This window comes from Aythya marila (genome assembly GCF_965140915.1).
Source record: "Aythya marila genome assembly, chromosome: 3".
Lineage (NCBI taxonomy): Eukaryota > Metazoa > Chordata > Aves > Anseriformes > Anatidae > Aythya > Aythya marila.
The window spans coordinates 94,825,807-94,846,813 of record NC_139044.1 but is presented as its reverse complement, the minus strand read 5'-3'; the positions used below and the strand labels follow the sequence as shown (position 1 = coordinate 94,846,813).

Here is a 21,007-nt window from a genome sequence, read left to right as displayed (position 1 = left end):
CTCGTAGTCCCCAGCGCAGCGGCGGCGCGGTCTCCTCAGAGCGGCCCGCGCGGCGGGCGGCGCTGTGGCGCTGTGGCGGGCGGGTCGGGTCGGTGTGGTGTGGCGGCGTCTCCCCGCCGCCGCCGCCGCTCCGCCGGCCCCTCACCGCCGGGCAAGATGGCTGCCGTCCGCAGGGCCCGCCGCGACTCCCGCTGCGTGGTGCGCTTCTCCGACCGAGAACTCTGCTAAGTGCCCCCCGCGGGGACCAGGCGGGACGAGGGGAAGGGGGCACGGAGCCCCGGCACGGGACGGAGCCGCCCGAGGGCCGGCAGCATGGTGAGAGGGGGCGGCGGGCGGCGGCGGGGGAGAGCGGAGCGGAGCGGGGGCTGCGCCCCGTCAGGCGGCGCCCCTGAGGTGGTTTGGGGGCCGGCACCCCGCTCCCGGGGGGTTTGGGGTCCGAGGAGGCTGGGTCAGGGCGGTCTGCCGGCAGCACCGCCGGGTCAGTGCACACCCGAGCCCTTTATATCCCTCAGAACTCACCGCCCTGGCTAAAACACCGATTTTCAGACATAACATCACTCCAAGCACATAGGCGTAACCGTGAGCTACTCCTCGTTTCCCTACAGTTCAGTAAGAGCCTTGGCCATCGGTCGCGGTTTTGCAGTGTCATCCCCGCTTATTCGCCAATTCCCAGCCCTCTCTGGCCTCGAACTCTTTTTCCTACCTTTATTTTGCTAACCTGCGGTGCCGAGCCCCCTAGGAGGTGGCTGTTGTGCTCGGGGGAGAGCAGCACGCAATTGTTGATTGCAAAATAGTAAAAGCTGAACCACACACACATAAGCTGGTTTTTGCATTTGGCAAATGTTTTCCGAAGCTTTGCGAACAGATCGGAATCAAATCGACTCAGCAGGCTTCTTTCCGCAGGTCACAGGCTGGCTCTGGTGCTTGCTGTCTCCCTGTTGACCTTTTGGGTGATTTGCTGCCACTTTTCTCACGGAAAAATCTCTCGAGCTGCTCAGCCTGCGCTGAGGATGGCTCACTTTGTAAGCAGGATAGAGTCGCTGTTAGGTAGGACAGGACGGCTGACTTGTAGCACCAGGAAGGCCAATAGCATAGAGACAAACAGCCCTGATTGCTTTAAACTCCTAAGCAGTAACAGTGCAGGATCCTGTGAACCTGAGAAGCTGTAATTGCAGCTGAAGTATTACCAGAATGCAGGGAAGGAGCCAGTTTTTACAAGTCAAAACCTGCCCCGGGTACGATCTCAGGAACTGTCTGCCAGTGGTGATGCCTACTCTACTGGTGTGTTTATGTGTTTGTACCAGCAAAACCATGGGGATTTCACTGATCAAATAAAGAGCAGAAAGGCTGCTAATAGAGAACAGTTTTCCAGTCCAGTTAGCTGTGCAACAGCAATGTGGAAGAATTGCATTACAGATAAATTTGGAGGATAGCTTATGCTGCCACTGCTGCCAGAAGACAAACCTGTCAGATGAGAGACTGCAGAACAGACGTGAACTCAGCACAGAAAAAGTAAAGATGCGAGCCAAACTTTGGTTATAAAGACTTCTGTAATGCTTTTTTTTTTTTTTTTTATACAGCTGCTGGGATTTGGAGTAGGTCTCCGTAGTATGGTGTATTTTTATTTTTTAATTTGAGTTTGAGAGCAGATTGAAGTTTTAAGGAGCATTGAACAGTATTTTGGAAGCACTTGGTCCAGAACCATGGCTGACTTTTAACTCGGAAATGAAGAGCAGGTAGGGCAGTTGAAACAAAGGCAAGGGGAAGAAAATGAAGACTCATGAGAAGTTACTGAAACCAAGTTTTTGAGCAGTAGGCAGAATCATAAAGTACCCTGAGTTGGAAGGGAGCAACAAGCTAGACTTGAGCCAACTTTAAAACCTAAATAATTCTGACTCTTATTGGCTTAAAATAGCTTATTTGCAGACTTAGTAGTTTAAAGCTTTTAATGGGTGTGCCTTTATGTGCAGGGAGATAATGTGTTGATTTAGTTAGAAATAACTTTCCTAGTCTGCATTTTGCAGATAAAACCAGGCTTCTTCTGCCCAGCCTGAGAGCTGCCTAGACAAAGCTCAGCTGCAGACCAGAAGCCTTGTGGCTCTGCGCTCTGTGCAGGCAGAGGTGGGCCTTGTTTGTGCCAACATCATGCCGTAAGAACACAGATACAAGACATCTGTGGCAGGGCTCGCTTGTTCCTGCCTGGCTCTGCCCGGCGTAGGTGTAGTCCCTGTGTGCTGAAGTACTCTGCTGATAGGTCTGCTGCAACTTGCACAACGTTAACAGCCTGCAACCAAATTCTGGAGTGAAAAAAATGATGTTTCTGAGTTATTTACTCTTTGCTCAGATTTAAGGCTTTGGCACGTTCTGGCTTACCTGCTTCCTCCTCTGAGAAATTTAAAATACACAACCTTCAGAATCAGTCTAGAAGCAGACACAGTGTCTATTTTAACCAAGCAATGCTGTTTGCATCATGAATTGTAATAGATAAATCAACCAGTGTATTAGTGAAAGCATGTCTACAGATGACAAGCCAGCCCAGTAAGTCTGTGGTAGTTCAAGGAACCAGGGACAAGTGCTGTGAGCTGGACTCCAGGGATGTGCTTGTCACCAAGACATTAAGAGATTAAACTTTTGCCTGTCAGGTTTGCCAGCGTTCTGCTTGATAGTGAGCTTCCAGATGCTGTATAAATTCTATAAACTTTCTGAATGCAGAAACGCTTTGACATCTGCACTGATACTGTGCAGGAGATAGGGATTTAATTATGAGAACTCCAAAGACTCTCACTAGGAAGTTTACAGGATGTCATTTTAAGTTTGTGAGGGCTATCTGCAGGAGGAAGGAGAGGGATGCAAAGCTTCTATAAGTGGTGCTGGTAATCTTAATGCCAGGTTTGCCTTCGTAATCTCACTTAGTGTGACATACTTGCAGAGCTAGATGTGAATTTCAGCACAGAATCATAGAAAAACTGGGATGTCTCAGAAGTAGCAAGAACTTTAAACAGATGTCTCAGTCTTTATAGATTTTTTCTTTACTGGCATCTTGCTGCTGTTATTGTGGTGGCTTGTCAGTGATTTGGAATTTGTTTTATTTTAGCATAGATTCCATACAGTCGTAATGTATTTTAGCAATGAGAAATTTCCCTTTTTGAAGCAGGATGGGGGAAGCCCCCCCCCTTTTTTTTTTAAGGAGGGGTGTTTTTAAGCTCTGGTCTTAAGCTAGCTGTCTAACTGGTATGTTGGGCCTTGTTAAGTTCAGTAAAAGCTTCGTCTTATTTGTTTAACTTATCTCTCAGCAGTATTGTAAATAAAACCAGCCATCAAGCTCTCATGCTAGCTTCTTAACTCCTTTTTCAGTAGGGCGGGTACTTCATATTTTAATATGTAAGTTTTTGAGATTGCCCTTCTTGTCCCATAGTTTCATAAAGTAGTTATTGTTACTCTAAGAACTTGTCTTTTCATGCTTTCCTAAGTATTAAACAAATCCAAACTATTGGTTATCTTTACAATGAAAAGATAGGGGAAATCAGAAAATAATCACTATGAATTACACCTCAGTTTAATGAAGTTTTGGGTCTGTGTTTTGATGTGGACACTGAGTGTTTTTATTTGGGTATCGTGGCAGTGTGTTGGTGTATGTGAGCCTTCAAGTGATGCATACCTAGCCTGTGATGGATCGATAGCACTGAAGGGCAAGAAACATCTTCTATGGGTTAAAGTGCAAACAATGCTGGTTAATTTAAGATTAATTTTTCTTGTCAATTAAGATTGATCAGTGGGAATGGACAGGTAAGATGTGGGAAGAGTGTCTTTTTTTTTTTTTAAATGTGTATCCATGATAGTTGTGTGCTATGAAAGTTCTGTGGGGACCTGCACTCTGTAATCACATCTGACTACTCTCTACTAGGCAGAAGCTGAAGAAGATTGTCACTCTGACTTGGTAAGAACTGATGACAGCGAAAGATCTGGTGAAGCAAATCTTCAGGTATGTTGTATATGCTAACGTTTTGTTTAATCGCTGCTGTGATTTCAGCTGCACTGTATACTCATCTAGGTATCACATATTTGTTGATATGACATGTGCTTAATGTCCCTGCCCCTCCAAAAGTGAAATTTTGCATTGTGTTCCAGATGTTAGTCAGCCATCAGGTATCTATACAGATGGAAGTTTGTGGCAGATCTGGAATTTCTTTGAAAATCTGTAGAAATCAGACAGCAATTTCTGTATGGGTTAAGCTCAGGCGTAATGTGACGCTTTCTGCTGGAGCAAAAGTTGATAAAAGCAGTCTGATAGAAAACCATGTTTTCTTGCATTTGCTGTTTTTTTTGTGTTGGTGCTCCCTAGCAGTCTTGACAACTGCTAGAAACACTTAAAGTGTAACTTCAAAGATGTTGAAAAAAATGCATGGCAAGAGTAACTTGTCTTGTTTCACAAAGCATAATGCTTTCGTTCTTAAAACAGAAAGGAATGTAAGGCCTCAGATGTGTTTTATCTAAATGACAGCCTTGATTGTCATAAAGCTTAGTATGCTTATGTACAAAAATGAGCTTTTCTACATTTTCATTTCAAGAATTAGTTCATGCTTAAGATGGTTCTGTGTGAATAAGAATGCATGATATCTCTCAAAAGCATATTTCCTGTGGAGTTTTAGGTCATAACCATGCTACTAACAGCACTTCTTGGAACATCCCAGTTTTTCTTCTGAGGCAGACAGTCCAGATAAAGGCAATTGTGTTATTGAATGACGTTGAACAAATGCACGTGCACTTTTTAAAAAATTTACTATAAAACAATTGCTAACTCCATGCCTGAACTTACTGAAACCTTTTAAGACTTGGAAGCGTAACGCATAATTTGGAATTCTTTTGTGTGTTAGTACTGTATAATCTCTGCTTAGAAGACGTACTGTCTGAATATGTGATACTAAGTCGGAATTAATTGGGTGTTTTAGGCAGAGCTCCAGATGTTCAGAGCTCAGTGGATGTTTGAGCTTGCCCCAGGTGTGAGTTCTAGTGGGTTGGAAACTCCGCCATGCAGAGCATCGCCAAGAGGACCTGGAGTAAAGTCTGCAGATACCAGAGGGAAACAGGAGATAGCAAAAGAGGAAAAGGTACAAAAATAAATGTGTGATTCTGTTGTTATTTTCTGTCCCAAGTATAGCATTGAATTTTCTCCTAAGTATTTCAATACTACTTCAATAATCAGTGTCTTTTATTTCCTAGGATGGGGCTTAGGCTATTTTTTGGTTCTTTTCCATCTCGCCAGCTCCTTTTGGAATGGATAGCTATCTGGTTTTGTAAAGCTACAAAGCTTTGCAAAGCATTGTCATAGCTGCAAGTCCAGCTGCTGTTCTAAAGGAGTCCAAGTACTGAAAAGAATTTATATAACCCTGCAAAAAGTGGGTCACGGTGGGAGGATTGTGATCCAGTCAGAATAGTTTTGTTAACTTTCTTCACTTCTTACACTTCCAGCACCATGCTGTGATCCAGGTCCAGGCTGGAGGGACTTTTTTTCCTTTTTTTTTTTTAAAAAAAAAAAAAAACCTTGTTTAAATCTTTTCTTAAAGAACTTGGAGAGATTGTTGTTTGGGAATTTCAGTTCTGGCATGTCGCTTATGAATATGCTCTATCATTTTAAGCATAGAGTTATTTTCTACTCCTTTGTAGAGTATAGTAGCTAAGATGAAAAATAATTTTAAATCAAATTGCATTGCTCTTGTATTTACAACCAACTTAAGTGTTCTGTGTAATTTATTCTGCAGGCAAAAGAACTTTTCCTGAAGGCGGTAGAAGAAGAACAAAACGGGGCCCTTTATGAAGGTAGTAGGAAGTCTGTAGTGAGTGCCCTTGCTACAGAATAATTTAACCTACTAATTTATGAGAAAGAGTGCATGATGACAGTACAGTGAACTTAAACTGAAGGCTAACAGTAATTTGAGAATTATTTGGATAAGCAAACAACCTTGCTGTAAAAGGAACCGTTATATCACGGATCTAAGCTTGAAAGAATCAAGGAAATGATTTCTAGATTGTGGACAAAACATGAGCATATTTTGAAATATAAAAGTATTAGCATTAGCTTAAAGGGAAGAAAAAAAAAGGCACGCAGAATCAAAAGGAGAAAACAATTATTCTCCACTTCCCACCAGCAAGTGATGCTCAGCCATATCATGAGAAGCAGGGCCTCGATACGTGTAGCAGTTGTTTGGGAGGACTGTTTCTACACGTACATCCATATGAGACCTCAGAAACAAGGTCCTACACCAGACAGATAAATTACTGAGCATGTGTTGGGACAGTTGTTTTCAGACCACACTTTTTATCTGCTGACCTGGCCCAGTTCTCCAGAATCCAAGTGACATTTTAAGCCTGCTTCTGATGTCTGCTGATACCTGACGTTTGTGAGGCAGTTATGTGAGGCAGCTTCTTCGTGCTCAAGTACAGTACAAGCCTAGCTTGGAGTCTAAATGCTAAAGCTAAGAATGATCTGTTCAGCTGAGGCTGCTGCTATTCCTTATCCTCCCCAGCCACAGGATACTAGCTGTCAGTCAGCAGCACTGACAAGTACTCAAGGGAACACGAACACTTACCCCAAACTCAGGCTTCTCAGACTCATTAGTGTAACAAGTTCTGAGCTCCAAACTCACCAATGGTTTGGTCTGGTTCTTTTTTAAAGGTCCAAACTGATGGAGAATGGCCTTAATATCATCACATGGGAGTACTCCTGTGGGGATGTAAAGAGGCATATAAACACAGTCTTTTTTAATACTGGTGTTAAGATCACGTATGCATGTACAATGAACCCATTGCCTTCAGAAGGATACACAGAGTTAACTCAGAAGAAAGCCATGCTGCAGCTTAAGTAACAGTTCTTTCACAGAGGGTGTTTTTCCTTTGCCTCTTTCTCTACTCAGTGCTTGTAGCATCTTTGGAGTGTTAAAGACAGAAGTACTTTCTCCTGAGTGCTGGATGAAGCCCCAGCTGTCAGTTCTCTCACATCCCATAGTCTTTTGTTTGCTTTTTGAAAAGGCTGCTTTCAAACCAGTCAGGTTCCTCATCCTCAGAGTTTTGAGTGGCTTGCTCCTGTGCCTTCTGTAGCTTCCATGGTAAAATGTATTTCTTTTGTGTCTCTTGTTGACGTTTTTTAAACATACAACAATATTTTGTGAGATTTCACCTATATAATGTCATGTATGTCTGAATATTTGCCTGTACTATATTGGGAATTTAAGGTATACCTACATCTTCTTTCAAATTAGGTTTTATGTTAAAATTTAGTTATTATGTTAAAATTTATTTATTAGGTTTTATGATAAAATTTATGTTAAAATTTGTGGGGTTTTTTTGGTTATTTATGACATCAATGCTTAAAAGCTTTATGGCTTGTTGGAAAAACTTTAAGTCCTATGCAACAAACAAAATGGGGACTTACAGCATGTACTGTAAAATTTGGTACTCCATGACTGATTATTTTTTTTAGTGGTTAAGGCAAATCTGCAAAGGCTGAAATGTGAGAAATCGTTATTATGGAAGAGTATATGAAGTTTTTTGTTTTGACAGCGTTTGATTTGTCTTTTTTTCTGTAATGAATTTATACCTAATCAGTTTAGATTAAGCAGGATTTACTATGCAAAGAATTTTCTGCGTTTTTTAATACTTTTAGTCAAAGTCATCTCTCTGAAAAGAAATGTTTGCTTTGGTAAGCTAATATAGGCATCAGACACATTTAAACATTACACCTTTTGTTTTCAGCCATCAAGTTTTATCGTCTAGCCATGCAGCTCGTACCTGACATAGAGTTTAGGATCACCTATACACGGTCCCCAGATGGTGACGGAGTTGGAAAGAGGTGGTAAGTGTGAAAACTTACTAATGAAGTGCATAGGAGTATTGAAATCTGAGTAAAACAATTTACAGCGTGTCCTGTAGGTACTAGAGCTTTCCATTGTAGTCATGAAAATAAAGGAAGGTTTGTTCAGTATAACACCTTGCTACGGTTTTAGTCACGACAGGCCCAAACATAATTCTCCTTTCTGTATGTTTTAAAACCTGTTGATAGGTCTGCTAGTTGCTGACTGGGCTGTGTATTCTCCATTAAGCTTGTCTAGAGTAGAATTAAATGATACTAAAAAGTGACTATAAGATCATTCAGCAACTTTGTATCCCGATACAGGAGAAGGAAAGTATTTTGTGATGAGATGGAGAGTTGTGTAGTTTGTGGTTACTTTGTGCAAGCAAGCATGAGCCTGTTAAAGGATCGTATTGCGACATACAACTTAAATATGATCCAGCAAATTGGTGCAAAGATAAGGACACCTGTTGTTATGTCCGATATCAAAGTTTTGGTATTCTCTCTTTCTAGTGTTGAGGATAACGAAGAGGATGGCAAAATGGCAGATCTCCTGTCAGATTTCCAGCAACAGTTAACTCTTCAGGACTCTTCCGTCAAACTTTGTCAGCCTGAGCTTGATGTTAATCAGACCCATATCTCAGGTATGAGTTAAGGTGGACTTCAGGAGTTCAGGGGAAGAATTTTTATTAATGCTTCACTCCCACTTTATTAACACCTTTTCCATTCTAAAGCTAACTTTACAGAAATGTACGCATTATCTCTTTATTTACTTTATTAGTTATATCTAACTTTTTCATGGATGGGTTTGCCTTAAACCTACAACCTTTTTAATGTATTTTTGTATTTCTAATGTATGTATGTTTTTTAATGTATTTTTTATGGTTTGTGTTGTCCTTTTTGTTTACACATATCTATTACAATTCTTAAGTAAGAGAGGTGTTGTTCTGTGAAAGGATGTGTATTTCTGTATTTCCTGTTTTTTATCTGATTCTCTATCCTGATTCTCTATCAGTTATCACTTGTGGGAGTGCAGCAACATTTTTTTTTAAGAAGCTTGATTTTACACTAAAAGCCAAAAATCTAGTAAACTGCAATCTTTGCCATGGTGTTTACAGGTAGTTACTGTTTAATGTGCCTTTATGCCTCAGCTATTTTCTCTTGAATTTCGCTCAAAGCTGTTAGCTGTTACACTGAGGAAAGTCCTTGAGTCTTTTGTGGATGTGGTGCTACAGGTCATGTAGGCCCCAGAAAGCAGCACTTGTTGAAAATAAATGAAATGCGATCCCTAATAATAGAAGATCAGTAAACAAGATTATTTACAACTGAAACAGAAAACACAGGGAGGCAGAATGTTATAAGAAGGAAATGAAACCAAAATTCTCAGGACATTCTCACAAATTTCTAATGCTAGGAAAACTCTCATATGATCTTGTGGAGCTTTGATGAGGATTCTGTCATTATCTTGTAGTACATTAGAAGACATTTTTAAACAATGCTCTGTGATAACGTTTTATAATGTGATAACATTTTCATAACGTCACTGGACTTGTATCACAAAATACAGAGTGACTTGACACCAATTTTGTAGTGGATGCATTGTTCTTAGGATGTCTTATCCAATATGGAACGTGATCTGATCTTGTCTTGCCAAAGCAGTATGCTTTGAGGTAATGTTACACTTTAGATCAGTTGGAATAAGAAAGCAGCTTTATAGACACTGAATGTGGAATGTAGATGTGGAATTCGGTACCTTACAGGTACTTGTATTTGTAGTCTAACACTACATCCTGTTTTTTTAACATAATGCAATTGAGTCTTAACTTTTGATTTTTTTTTTCCCATTTTGTTACTTTTTTTCTAATATATTGTAACTTCCTTATTAAAGGAGGCTGTTCTTGGTAGCCTCCCTGGTATCTGGCTGCAGTGTGGAAAAACAGATTTTTTTTTTTTTTTTTTTGTGGAAAGTCAGAATGTCAGTAACTGAAATACAGACAAACTATTGATTTACACATTACCATCTAACAAGAAATTGTTTTCTACTCGCAGCGTTGCCTTTGGAAGTACTAATGTACATCTTCCGATGGGTGGTTTCGAGTGACTTGGACCTAAGATCATTAGAGCAATTATCTCTTGTTTGCCGAGGATTTTACATTTGTGCCAGGTATTGTAGATAATTTATCTAGAGTAAAGCTTCTCTCTGCTCTAAGGAAGAAAAAAGGTGTTTTATGCGCAAGCATGCATAAACAGTATGTAGAGGTGGATGACAAATTCATAGAACAAAATTGTCAATATAGAAGGGGTCAGTTTTTTTGTTTTCTTTCATTGGTTTGTTTTTCATGCAGCCCACTAAATCTTACATGTAGGACCATGTCCTGCATTTTCTTCCCATGGCAAGTACTGTGTTATGCTCCTCACAGTTAATCAGCTTTTGAGTATGCCACTGGTTGGTATGTTAGATGACTAAATTGTAATAAAAGTTGCTGAAAGTATTATTTCTTCTGCCTTGTTTGAAAGTCAGAGTTGCAGGGTCTCCAGAATGTATGTTTTGTCATTATCCTCGTGGCCACACAGAGGAGTGCCAGACTGCTGAAGTGCTCTTCTGTACTTGGCTGAAAATTACATTGTGTTCTTGGGTTTCTCGAGGAAAAGGAAATGGTTTTCAAATGCTCCAGAATTAAGGGAATGAACGATGTTAAATTATGGTACTCTATGAGCCACAGTAACTCAAGAAAGTTTATTTCAGTTGCATTCAAACCAAATTAAAGGCATTTGTTGCTATGATACATAAAAGATAAAGTTTGCAGGAAAGTTTTGAGTTAAAAGTTTTACTTTTTTCTTATTTTTACTAGAGATCCTGAAATCTGGCACCAAGTCTGTTTGAAAGTGTGGGGCAGGAGTTGCAATAAGCTTGTTCCGTATTCCTCTTGGAGGGAAATGTTTTTGGAAAGGCCTCGCGTTCGATTTGATGGTGAGGTGTACTTTGGGAAACAGATTTTTGTTACTGCATGTAACCATGACAAGAACAATCGGATGGGGTTTGTGTTTGACATTCTTAGACCTGATCTGAATTTGTTGGGACCACCTGGACGTGGTCCTGGGCAACCAGCTCTGGGTGGTTTTGCTTGAGCAGAGGGTTTGGAGCAGGTGCCCTCCAGAGCTCCCTTCCAACCTCAACCATTCTGTGATTCTGTGGGCCAAGGATCTGTACAAATATGTACGAAATCCCACAGAAATCATACGAAATCAGTAGAATATCTGTGAAAATAAGGGGAGGGTGTATGGGACAAACAAAAAACTTCCATGTATTTAAGTAACAAAAACTCAAAAGTTTTGGGTTACCATTTTTAATCTTAAGTATTTTATGCATTTCATTTTCGTTCATATTCTTATTTCCTTCATTCCTGTAGGTGTGTACATCAGCAAGACAACATACATACGCCAAGGAGAACAATCTCTTGATGGTTTCTATAGAGCATGGCACCAAGTGGAATATTACAGGTAGAACTGTAGTACAATGAGTGAGTGAAATGTTTCTCTCTTAAATTCTTTAGATCCAGCCCTTGATATCTCAAACAGTAATCACCCTGTAAAACCCAGTGGAGCTCTTACTGTGTGCAAGGCTATATATATTTTTTTGAGAACAGGTGTTAAGAAATAGTGCCTGTTACAATAATCAGAGGCGGGCTTAGAAACACATTTCATGTTTGGTTATGCTGTTTCATGTGGATAGAAGTTCAACAGTTATAACACTAATACACAAATTTCATTCCCCAAATCACTTCTGTTTTACATTTCTGATATAATATCAGAAATGAAATATCAGCTTTTAGCAAAGGGAAAACAAGTGATTATACGAGAGCTGTTTTTTTAACTCATTTGTAACCAGTTTTAAGTAATCCAGAGGCTGAGCTTTCTCAACTGACTGTAAATACCTTGCTATTGGTTTCTTCGGGCTATTTTACTTTTGTCCTTCATTCTGCTGTTCACTAAGTTTGTTCCACTCCACTGTCTCTTCCGAGGCTGGAAACTTAATAGAAGTTGTTGAATCTCATGGCTATTAATAGAGTCTCTCAAACATCAAGATGGTATCTGGGTAGTGTAAAAATTAATCAGATCCCAGATCCTGAAAAAGACCATATGACATTGTCCATTCCATACTAACACTGTACTTAAGATTTTATTGCATTTCTCTCAATGGGTGCTGGGAATGGAGAAAACTTTCTTGAGGTCAGTTTTGACTCCAGGATAGCCTCCTTGCTTTAATGAGAGCTGGCGAAGCTCCCAAATTGCTGTCCTTCTTCATAACTCCTCATAACTTGGTCTTTTAATCTTCAAAACTGCCTTTTGGGTTTTGATCTTTTTTTCTGCTATCTCCTTCTGTGAAACATCCAGTGATTTAATAAATAAATAAATAAATCTATATTTATATTGTGTAATTTATATTTTTGCAGGTATTTGAGATTCTTTCCAGATGGTCAAGTTATGATGCTAACAACTCCTGAAGATCCTCAATCCATTGTTCCTCGCTTACGGACTAAAAATACAAGGTTAGTGAAAGAAAATATTTAGCTGTGCAACTTCTCTATTGCTTCTCCACGGCAATTTCTACTTTTTTTTTGTCCAATTCCATATCTGGGCTTAGCAAAATGAGGGTAAAAATGTAATGTTGTCATACAAAAACTACTGAGAACAACTGCTTTCTCCCCTTTCCTCAACTGTGTTTGTGAAGGATAGTGAAGTTTTTGGTGGGACTTGTGTAAATTTTTGCCTGATTTCTTTTTGATATTTGTATGAACTTACTAAAAATACAGAAAATCATTTGGGACTTCACAACAGGCTTAAGCTGTTCACCAGAAACCTGAAAATACTTAGCAGTAGGCTGGACAGGACAGTAACGATAATAAGTTCATCAGTTCTATCTGGGAAAATTTACAAGCAGCCTTCCAAAAATGATTTCTCGGTTTCGTACTATGAATGAGCCTGGTATTTACCAAATGCAAATAAAAATAGGTCTCCTGGATTACGATACATAGTTGTATTTTTGTTACTGACATTTGTAGAAAACTCTTTTGGGACAACAAACTTCTTTGCCCTTGACACTATCCTCCTCTTTACCTTCCAGAACGGATGCAATCTTACTTGGCCATTATCGACTTTCCCAGGAAACGGACAATCAAACCAAAGTATTTGCTGTAATAATGAAGAAAAAGGAAGAGGTCGGTAGAACATGGAATAGAGAAAAGTAATTTAAGGAGAGGGCTTTTTAATAAGTCTCAGAATGAATATTTTAAGGCTCCCGAAGATTTGTATTACACAAGAGGACTTAAAAATGAATGTTTTAAAATGTTTAACATAAATACATAAATGTGATGAACTATCTTTTTTTCCTGGAATCTGTAGTAATCCTGATTAAGACAGATAAATATTTGGTTCACAGTTGAGCAGTGGTTCTCCCCTTTAGGCTGAATTGCCATGTGAGGTGCTGTTAGGTAGTTTGTAACAAACAGGAGGGAAGGGTGGAAAGAGGTCATTTCTGAGATCAGTTTTTGACCATGCATGTAGATGTTGCACAGCATTAAATGAAAAGAAATGAGTTAGTAGTGTTACCTTACTCTACAGCGAGTTGATGTAGTTTGGGTGGTGTCTTCCATTCTTATTTTCCTGTGAAAACTTCTATAATCACCATCTAAATTCAAAACCTTTTTTCTTTGCACAGAAACCGATTGACTACCACAAATACAGGTACTTCCGTCGTGTTCCTGTACAAGAAACAGATCACAGTTTTCATGTAGGGCTGCAGTTGTGCTCCAGTGGGCGCCAGAGGTTCAACAAACTGGTTTGGATACATCATTCTTGTCACATAACTTACAAGTAAGTAAATGCAGAGTGAGATCAAAGAAGGATACTTAATTGTAGAAACACATGTGACGTGAATTTGTCCAGAACTTAGGTTCAGAAAATGTGTAGGCTCTGAGACTGAGGCTCTAACAAAATGTCCTGGAAACAGTAGCTGGTCCTGATTTGATGTATTGTAGTGAACTTTAAGAAATCCCAAGATCTGAATAACTTTTTTTAGTGGTATGGTAAGTGCACTGTGTAGCTGAGTTGCAGCACTGTAACCATTTAAAGGATCCATACACAGTGTTCAAATGACTTCATTGTGATGCCAATAAAAGTGTGTGGAAAGCCTATATTCATTAAGGCCTATCTCTGTTCCTCTGTGACCGTGCAAGCTATAAACACCACTATGTGAGGGTCCCTGCACCCACTGTGTGGGCACTGGTGCTTGCAGACCACAGAATCCAGCCGTGCAAAGTGTTCTGCATGGTGTGGCCTAGCCAACATTCACGTGCTTTCAGAACAAGGCGGTGTGAAAGATACGTGCATTCCAGCTGTAGTTTGCACGTGCTGTACTGTGGAACTTGACTGCATAATTGAGGGAGTTAAATGGCAACTTGGGTCTGATTTAACTTCTCTAATGCTCTTTGCAGATCGACTGGTGAGACAGCAGTTACTACTTTTGACATTGACAAGATGTACACCCCGCTGTTCTTTGCACGAGTGAAGAGTTTTACTGCATTCTCAGAAAAGCCGCTCTAAGAAACACCTTTTCCTCTCACAACTCTTGCATGAATAAAAGGTTGTAGCTAATGAGCACTTAAGTTATAAATGTGTATATATTTGGAGCATTTTAAAATTCTGGGGTTGGTAGTTTTTTCTGTTTCTTTTTTTCTGAAGGCAGTATGTTCCATTTGATTATGGCTGGGGATTCGTTTTGAGATCAAGCTTAAACACCTTTATGTTGTGACAAGAATTTGATAACAAAGTTTTTATTTTTTTTAAACAGATTTTATAAATCAGTCTGCTTAAAATGTGAGTCTTCATCTGCCCAGACACTGGTTTGTCCAAAAGGAATTGTTATAGAAAAATCTCATTGTCCACAGGACAGTACTTGTGGTCTCTGGTGAAGGCTTGACATGTGAAGGGGAGGAAGCTATTTTATATTTGTTAAGCTGTGTGACTTAAAAGAACTTCAAATAAATGTTTTCTTTAAATTAAATTTATTTTGTTTGCCTTCAAGATCTGGCATTATGTCGACATCAACCTTAAGGAAAAAACAATCCAGGGCAAGCAGTCACGAATATAATGTTTAAATGCAGAGGTACATCCCCACCAATGCAGTGATTCCAGCTGGTCTTAAACGTAACTTGAGCTTTACACAAGTTCAGTGGAGCCTGCCTTCTCAACAGGATGGACCTAAAAGGGAGGAGGATGCGGGCAGCGAGCTGTCCTCTTGTACTGTAGGCCGAGCTGGCAGGGTGCGCGGCTCTGCTTGGGAAGTGTCACAGTGCGGTGGTGAAATGCTTGTGTGTGTACTGCTTCTGCGTCGGCAAGGTCTGACTGCACGGGTAAGCAGGCCTCACTTAAACGTGTTTGTAATGTGCTATAACCCTTCATCTAACCTCGCTACAGATGCTGTAAATCCTTTGAGCATTTGTTGTACTAAGATAAATTGTGAGGCTGCTGTAGATGTTCAGGTGCTGTGTACTGCTAATCATGAAGTGTACCTTGAGATTGGTGCAGGTACCGTATGCTGCTTCTCCTGCATATATTGCTTGGGGGTGTAGTGCAGACACTGTAATACAGCTTACCATATGTATCTCGGGTTCTGAAAGAGCTGAAGCTTTTTAGTGTAGTTTTTTAAAGCCATTTTGCATAATTTGCCTTTGAACATCTCATTTCGAAATACGGACCTGGACTTGAGGACTGAAGTCTGAAAGAGCTGCGGAAAGAACTATTCTTGTTCCATAATTTATAAAGTGTATCTTTGCAAGAAGCTACACGATTAAAAACACATCAATAAATCATGATTTTGAACACACAATCCCTTGCAATTTCTTATTTTGCCAAGAAAACATTATTTTCATACAATAAAAGATGATTACTTAGGAGTTACCATGGATGAACTGCGTGTTAGGCAAGACTGACAGAATTAATCTCTTAATGACTTCTTACTATGCCACTTTCAGGTTCTCAGAAAAGCAGAGGAGCTTTCAGGTACATGGGTTCTGGGTAAGGAGCTAGTCTTTTGTAGCTGACTGATGAGACTTTGCCTACAACCCTTTGGCCGATGCCCTTAGGCTCCAGGGCTGCACTTGCACTCTTCATACAACAGAACAAGTGTATTGTACTCTTGTAATCGTTGAAGGGAAACACAATTGCTTAGAACATTGGCTTCATGCTTTGAAGATGAGTAATGAAATATTGCCAAATTTGTAATTGAGAAAAGATGTTAGCTACCTGCACTTCTGTTGATGGTGGTATGGATCTGATTCTGTCTTCTGAGAAACTTAGAAAGCTTTTGTGACAAGAATCAGAAGGTGGTTCTGATTGCTAGTTTTGTCCAGTAACTAAATTCCATGGAGTAGAACTCCCTTTCAATTCAAAGCCCTTTTCAGATCAAGATTTCTGCTGTTTCTGATCTTTTTCTTTTCCTGCCTTTGTTGTATGTTTGAAATATACTCTGGGCACAGAGGAGAAACTAGCTAGGGTCCTGTTAAAAACTGAGATCTTGGTTCAGCAGAAGTCTTGGCAATTATTTAAGGTATATATGAATTGCTCCTTCACCAGGAAAGTCACATGAGCCTCCTGTGAGGTGGAGCTACGACTAACATGTCTGTTCCTCTACGTTTAGCAGTAAGAGAGTCGAGCTAGTTTGTCTTTCAAAATGGTTTACCGTCGGCAAACACTATTGCTGTCTGGTCACGTGCGACTACTAAGACAGTACTTCTTTCAACAAAAAAGGGTGAGTGTTTCTTCTTCCTCTGTTCTATGTAGGAATTTTTAATAATCCAAGGCTTTAATAGCCAGAGGCTCTGTTCTTACGATTTAGTTTTATTGTCCTTTTAATTACCATATAAAGACACTAGTTGGTATAACTAGTTTACTGCTGGCAAATTGTCCTTGGCTAATTACATTAGTACCTCTAATGAAAGAATCAGGGATACACACTTGTGCAGTCCTTTTTCCCTAGACTTTTTTTTGGGGTGAGACAAGTCCTCTTATAAACGGAAGGAGGGCTACGAAAGGGAACAGAATCATGATTTTCAGAGCTGTTGATTTATTTATTTATTTATTTTATTTTTTGCATTGGTTTGAAGACAGCAAGCAGCCTTTTGTGCTGTTGAAGAGGTCTTTGCAGCCCAACATTTTACTGATGGAAATACTTCTTGGTCCCGATAAAGGAACTCTGTAGAATAATGTTCTGGAGCCTTCGCTTCATGCTAGCAAAAGTGGAGTCTTAGCCAGCTGTTTTAGTCTGTGCAATTTCTGCATTACACTGGAATGAGCCTACACTTAAAAACACAACCTGTTTTTGCTTTCTTTAACAGAGATCAGGGAGTAAAACAGATTATGGCACTGCCAGAGCACTCCGACCACACCCCCACTGTACAGTTAAACAGTCTAAGTGCTAAGCAAATTTTGTGGGGAGAAGGTGCTCGGATGACCAAATGCCATGCTAATTTGGCTTGGTCTAATCAAAGCCAATTAAACCTTTGTGTGTTATGCTGGTCTGTAGAGGTGGGGAGAAGGAGGGAGAGTGATTCAGTGCTCTAAGCAAGTGATCACCTGCAAACACTTTTCAGTCACTGAGCTCAGCTCCCCTCTCAGAAAGCTGGAGCCAACCCAGTCAGAACTTCAAAAAAACACATTTATGCAAAGTTTTTAAAGAAAGAATACAATGGAGTCTTTTTCTTTTTTTTTTTAATTTTATTAATTTTTAAACCCAAGAAATTTCCACTGGAATATATGCCAGTATATTTGGAAACTTTTGTCAACATTGAAACGGCAAATGTAGCCCATTTGAAGGGGTCCAGGTGTACCCATGCTGCCGTGTGCTCTTCATTCAAGGCAGTAAGAGATGGTAAAATGACACTGTAGTCTTGTGTGTTTTTTTTAATAGAACACACATCCTGAATAGAAAAAAGAAAAGAAAAAAAGTGCTTCTGAGGGTAATATTCTTACATATTTCAGGACTGGCAACCTTCCTACCTCAGCAGCTGCAGGTATTCCGGCATCTTTTGAATAGTTCTGGGGCACGCTTAATAATTTAGCCTCAGAGTGCTCTGTGAGGAATAGCTGGGTAAGATGCAGAGCTAAGAAAAGTGAGACGAGTAAATTCTGGCAAATTATTCTTCAGTGTGGAGAGCCAAAATGAGTAGACACCTTTTCACACATTTTTGTTTCTGAATTAATGGATCTTCCCCTGAGAAGGTAAGTAGAAATGCTTAACTCTGCGTGTTTCCAGGCTAAATTTACACCCCAAATAAATTTATTTTCATTAATTCTACTTCCATTACAGTAACAGAAAAATAGCTAGATGGATTCTACAGTAGTAAATAATGTAAAAATTGCTTGTCACAACTTTCTTTTATAAAAGATACCTTGTCTACAAGCTGGTAGGACATCTGGTAATATAATGCAAAGAGTAAATCAGAATGAAAATACGGAACATTTGCTTTTAATAAGACTGTTGACAGCATTTGCATAACTTAATGATGTATTAAACAACAAAATTGTAGAGAGCTACATGGAACTGCTTTTCCATAAACATTGAGCCAGTGGAGAAAGGTGATAAGACAGGCCACAAGTACACTTTGGAAATGATGGTAAATAAATTATATTAACTAGTATAATCCACAAATAAAGAATGAAACAGCATAACGCATAGGTCTATTTAACAACCAACCATATATATATTTATATACAGCTTTTCTGTTAGCAAAAGTTGCTAAAACAGAAATTCTGCCTGATTTAATTTAACTTTATTTGTTTTTGCAAAGGAATGTGCTTGTTTGATTCCCCACCTCCACCCCAGCAGTGGTACCCCTCCGTGCAGGTGGTTTATGAGGAAGAAGAGCTTTGGGATGTGTGGTGTGTCCTTACTGCTCTCAGCACACAGTTTGGCCATTAGGTGGCACGCTGCAGTTGGAAGTGTTCTTGGGTACTTAATATTTATTTTTTCCTTGCAACTTGAGAACATTCCAGAAAAAGAGAAAATGTAACAAGCTGTAGGTTTAGCCTGCCGCGCGTTCAGCTCCTTGCCTTTCTGCACTGTAAGATGTCCGTGATAAGGAAGCTGAATGGGGATAAAGAGGTAAGCCAGCTCCTCAAAGGGATTTTCAGTATCTGAATCCGAGTGGAGTTTTCAGTCCTGAATTTGCTTCCCAAACTCCAGAACAGCTTCTAAATGGGAAGCAAAGCAGAAGATGTGCTAAATGGCAGCATCCTTAAATGATGAAGGATGGTACGCTGTACAGAAGTGCAATTTCAACATTGCCATTTGGAGAGCACAGAACTTAAGGTTTGGCTTAAGTTAAGTACTTCACACTTCAGTGTTTATTAACCTGGGTTGGACAATTGGTTACAGAGAAGTTAACCTTCATCAGCCAGCAGTTGCACATTTGAAAGAAAGAGACAAAAAATTGGATCATTTTCTTCTCTTTTCCCTAAAATCTGGCATCCTTGTCTCCTGACTGGAACTGTGGTCCCACAAACAGGTGACTTTGCTATCAAGACAACTAGGGGAGGAGGCATCTTTACTGTAGTTCTTCCACCTCAGCATTGTTAGGAAGGGGATACCAAGGCAAAGATAGCTGAAACCTTCCAGAAGACCTCTGAAGTTCATTGTACTTCCCACAACCTCTCTATGCTGGTTTCAGCAAAAATCGATGAAAAGGTCTTTAATTTGTTTTAGATTATGTGACATCTGCCTGAAATGACAAACACAAATGTAGTGGGTTGGTTCTGTACTGCCTGGAAATTTAATCACATGGAGAAGAAAATATTGAATACCCTTAAACTCACCTTGAGTACATATATTAGTAATTGACAGTGTCTAGACAGATGGTGATCTGGAAAGTAAAGTCTGGGAAAAATAAACTTACAGATATTAAAGTCAGCAACATTTCCCAGTAGTAATAAAGAGGAAAGAGGCTGGGGGGTGGGGGAGGAGCATTAACTTTTGTAGCAGCCGACAAAACTGTTGCCAGCAGTCTCCTTTGGAACTTGCTCCCTTTTTAAGGAGTGTGGTTTTTTAAAACGGAAGGAAGGAAGGAAGGAAGGAAGGAAGGAAGGAAGGAAGGAAGGAAGGAAGGAAGGAAGGAAGGAAGGAAGGAAGGAAGGAAGGAAGGAAGGAAGGAAGGAAGGAAGGAAGGAAGGAAGGAAGGAAGGAAGGAAGGAAGGAAGGAAGGAAGGAAGGAAGGAAGGAAGGAAGGAAGGAAGGAAGGAAGGAAGGAAGGAAGGAAGGAAGGAAGGAAGGAAGGAAGGAAGGAAGGAAGGAAGGAAGGAAGGAAGGAAGGAAGGAAGGACAGAAAAAGTTTGTAGAACCTGAAAAACTACAGCAAAAACTAAGCTGATGATAAGATGAATATTTGTCTGGGTATGTGCAAAGCTGTGAATCAAGTTTTTCTTCTTTCCTTTCAAGGGACTCTAATTTAGAAACATTTTTATGAAACCCAAATCATACAGCAGATAGTATGTGATTACTGTCCCTCACTGGGACAAAGAAATCACAATGGGGCTTCCTGATGATCAGCTGGTGATCTCTGAGCTTCCACACAGCAGCATTTCTGATTGTCTTATGCTAAAATCACACCTATTTGCAGAGGTTTTAAAGTGATAAAAGACTGAAAAAAGTGAGCAAAAGTAGGAGTCTTCAGTTTTTCAGGAGCCCTTGTGCTGCAGATGTATTCAGAGTATGCCTGCTGATTTGGGCATTGTCCATATAGTGACGTGGAGGGTAGGTTGAAGCACAATGATGCAAAACCCACATCTCTGCATGCTCCCATGGCCTGGGGACGGAGCAGCCCTGGAGCTGTGGGGACAGCCCATGGGGATGGGTCCCGCTCTGTCTCTTGCTGTGCAAGGCGCTGGGCTGTTCTCTGGGGCACTCTGGCTGACTGGTCACCCTGGCACTGGCTGTATGCCTTTGTCATGAGGCGTTTTGGGGTTAATGATGGAGAACCTGGCTGACAATCCCAGCTGCAGCTGTGCCCAAACTACCCACTTTGCAGGTAGAAGTGATCTAGAAGTGATCTTGGCCTGCACTGAGATGTGTGTGAACGAAGCTTGCTCTCGTTCTGATCCAGAGCTTTC

At 40.3% G+C, this 21,007-nt stretch overlaps 1 protein-coding gene across 1 annotated transcript; it reads left to right on the top strand.

Moving 5' to 3' along the window:
* The first annotated feature begins 65 nt into the window (after positions 1–65).
* Positions 66–15,726, top strand: FBXO9 (F-box protein 9). The gene is made up of 13 exons (XM_082757423.1): positions 66–315; positions 3,905–3,982; positions 4,950–5,108; positions 5,760–5,817; positions 7,750–7,849; positions 8,360–8,490; positions 9,896–10,010; positions 10,699–10,817; positions 11,257–11,347; positions 12,301–12,396; positions 12,972–13,065; positions 13,566–13,720; positions 14,341–15,726. The coding sequence occupies exons 1-13, from the start codon at positions 313–315 to the stop codon at positions 14,447–14,449; spliced, it is 1,308 nt and encodes a 435-aa protein (XP_082613549.1). The 5' UTR covers positions 66–312; the 3' UTR covers positions 14,450–15,726.
* The last annotated feature ends 5,281 nt before the right edge of the window (positions 15,727–21,007 follow it).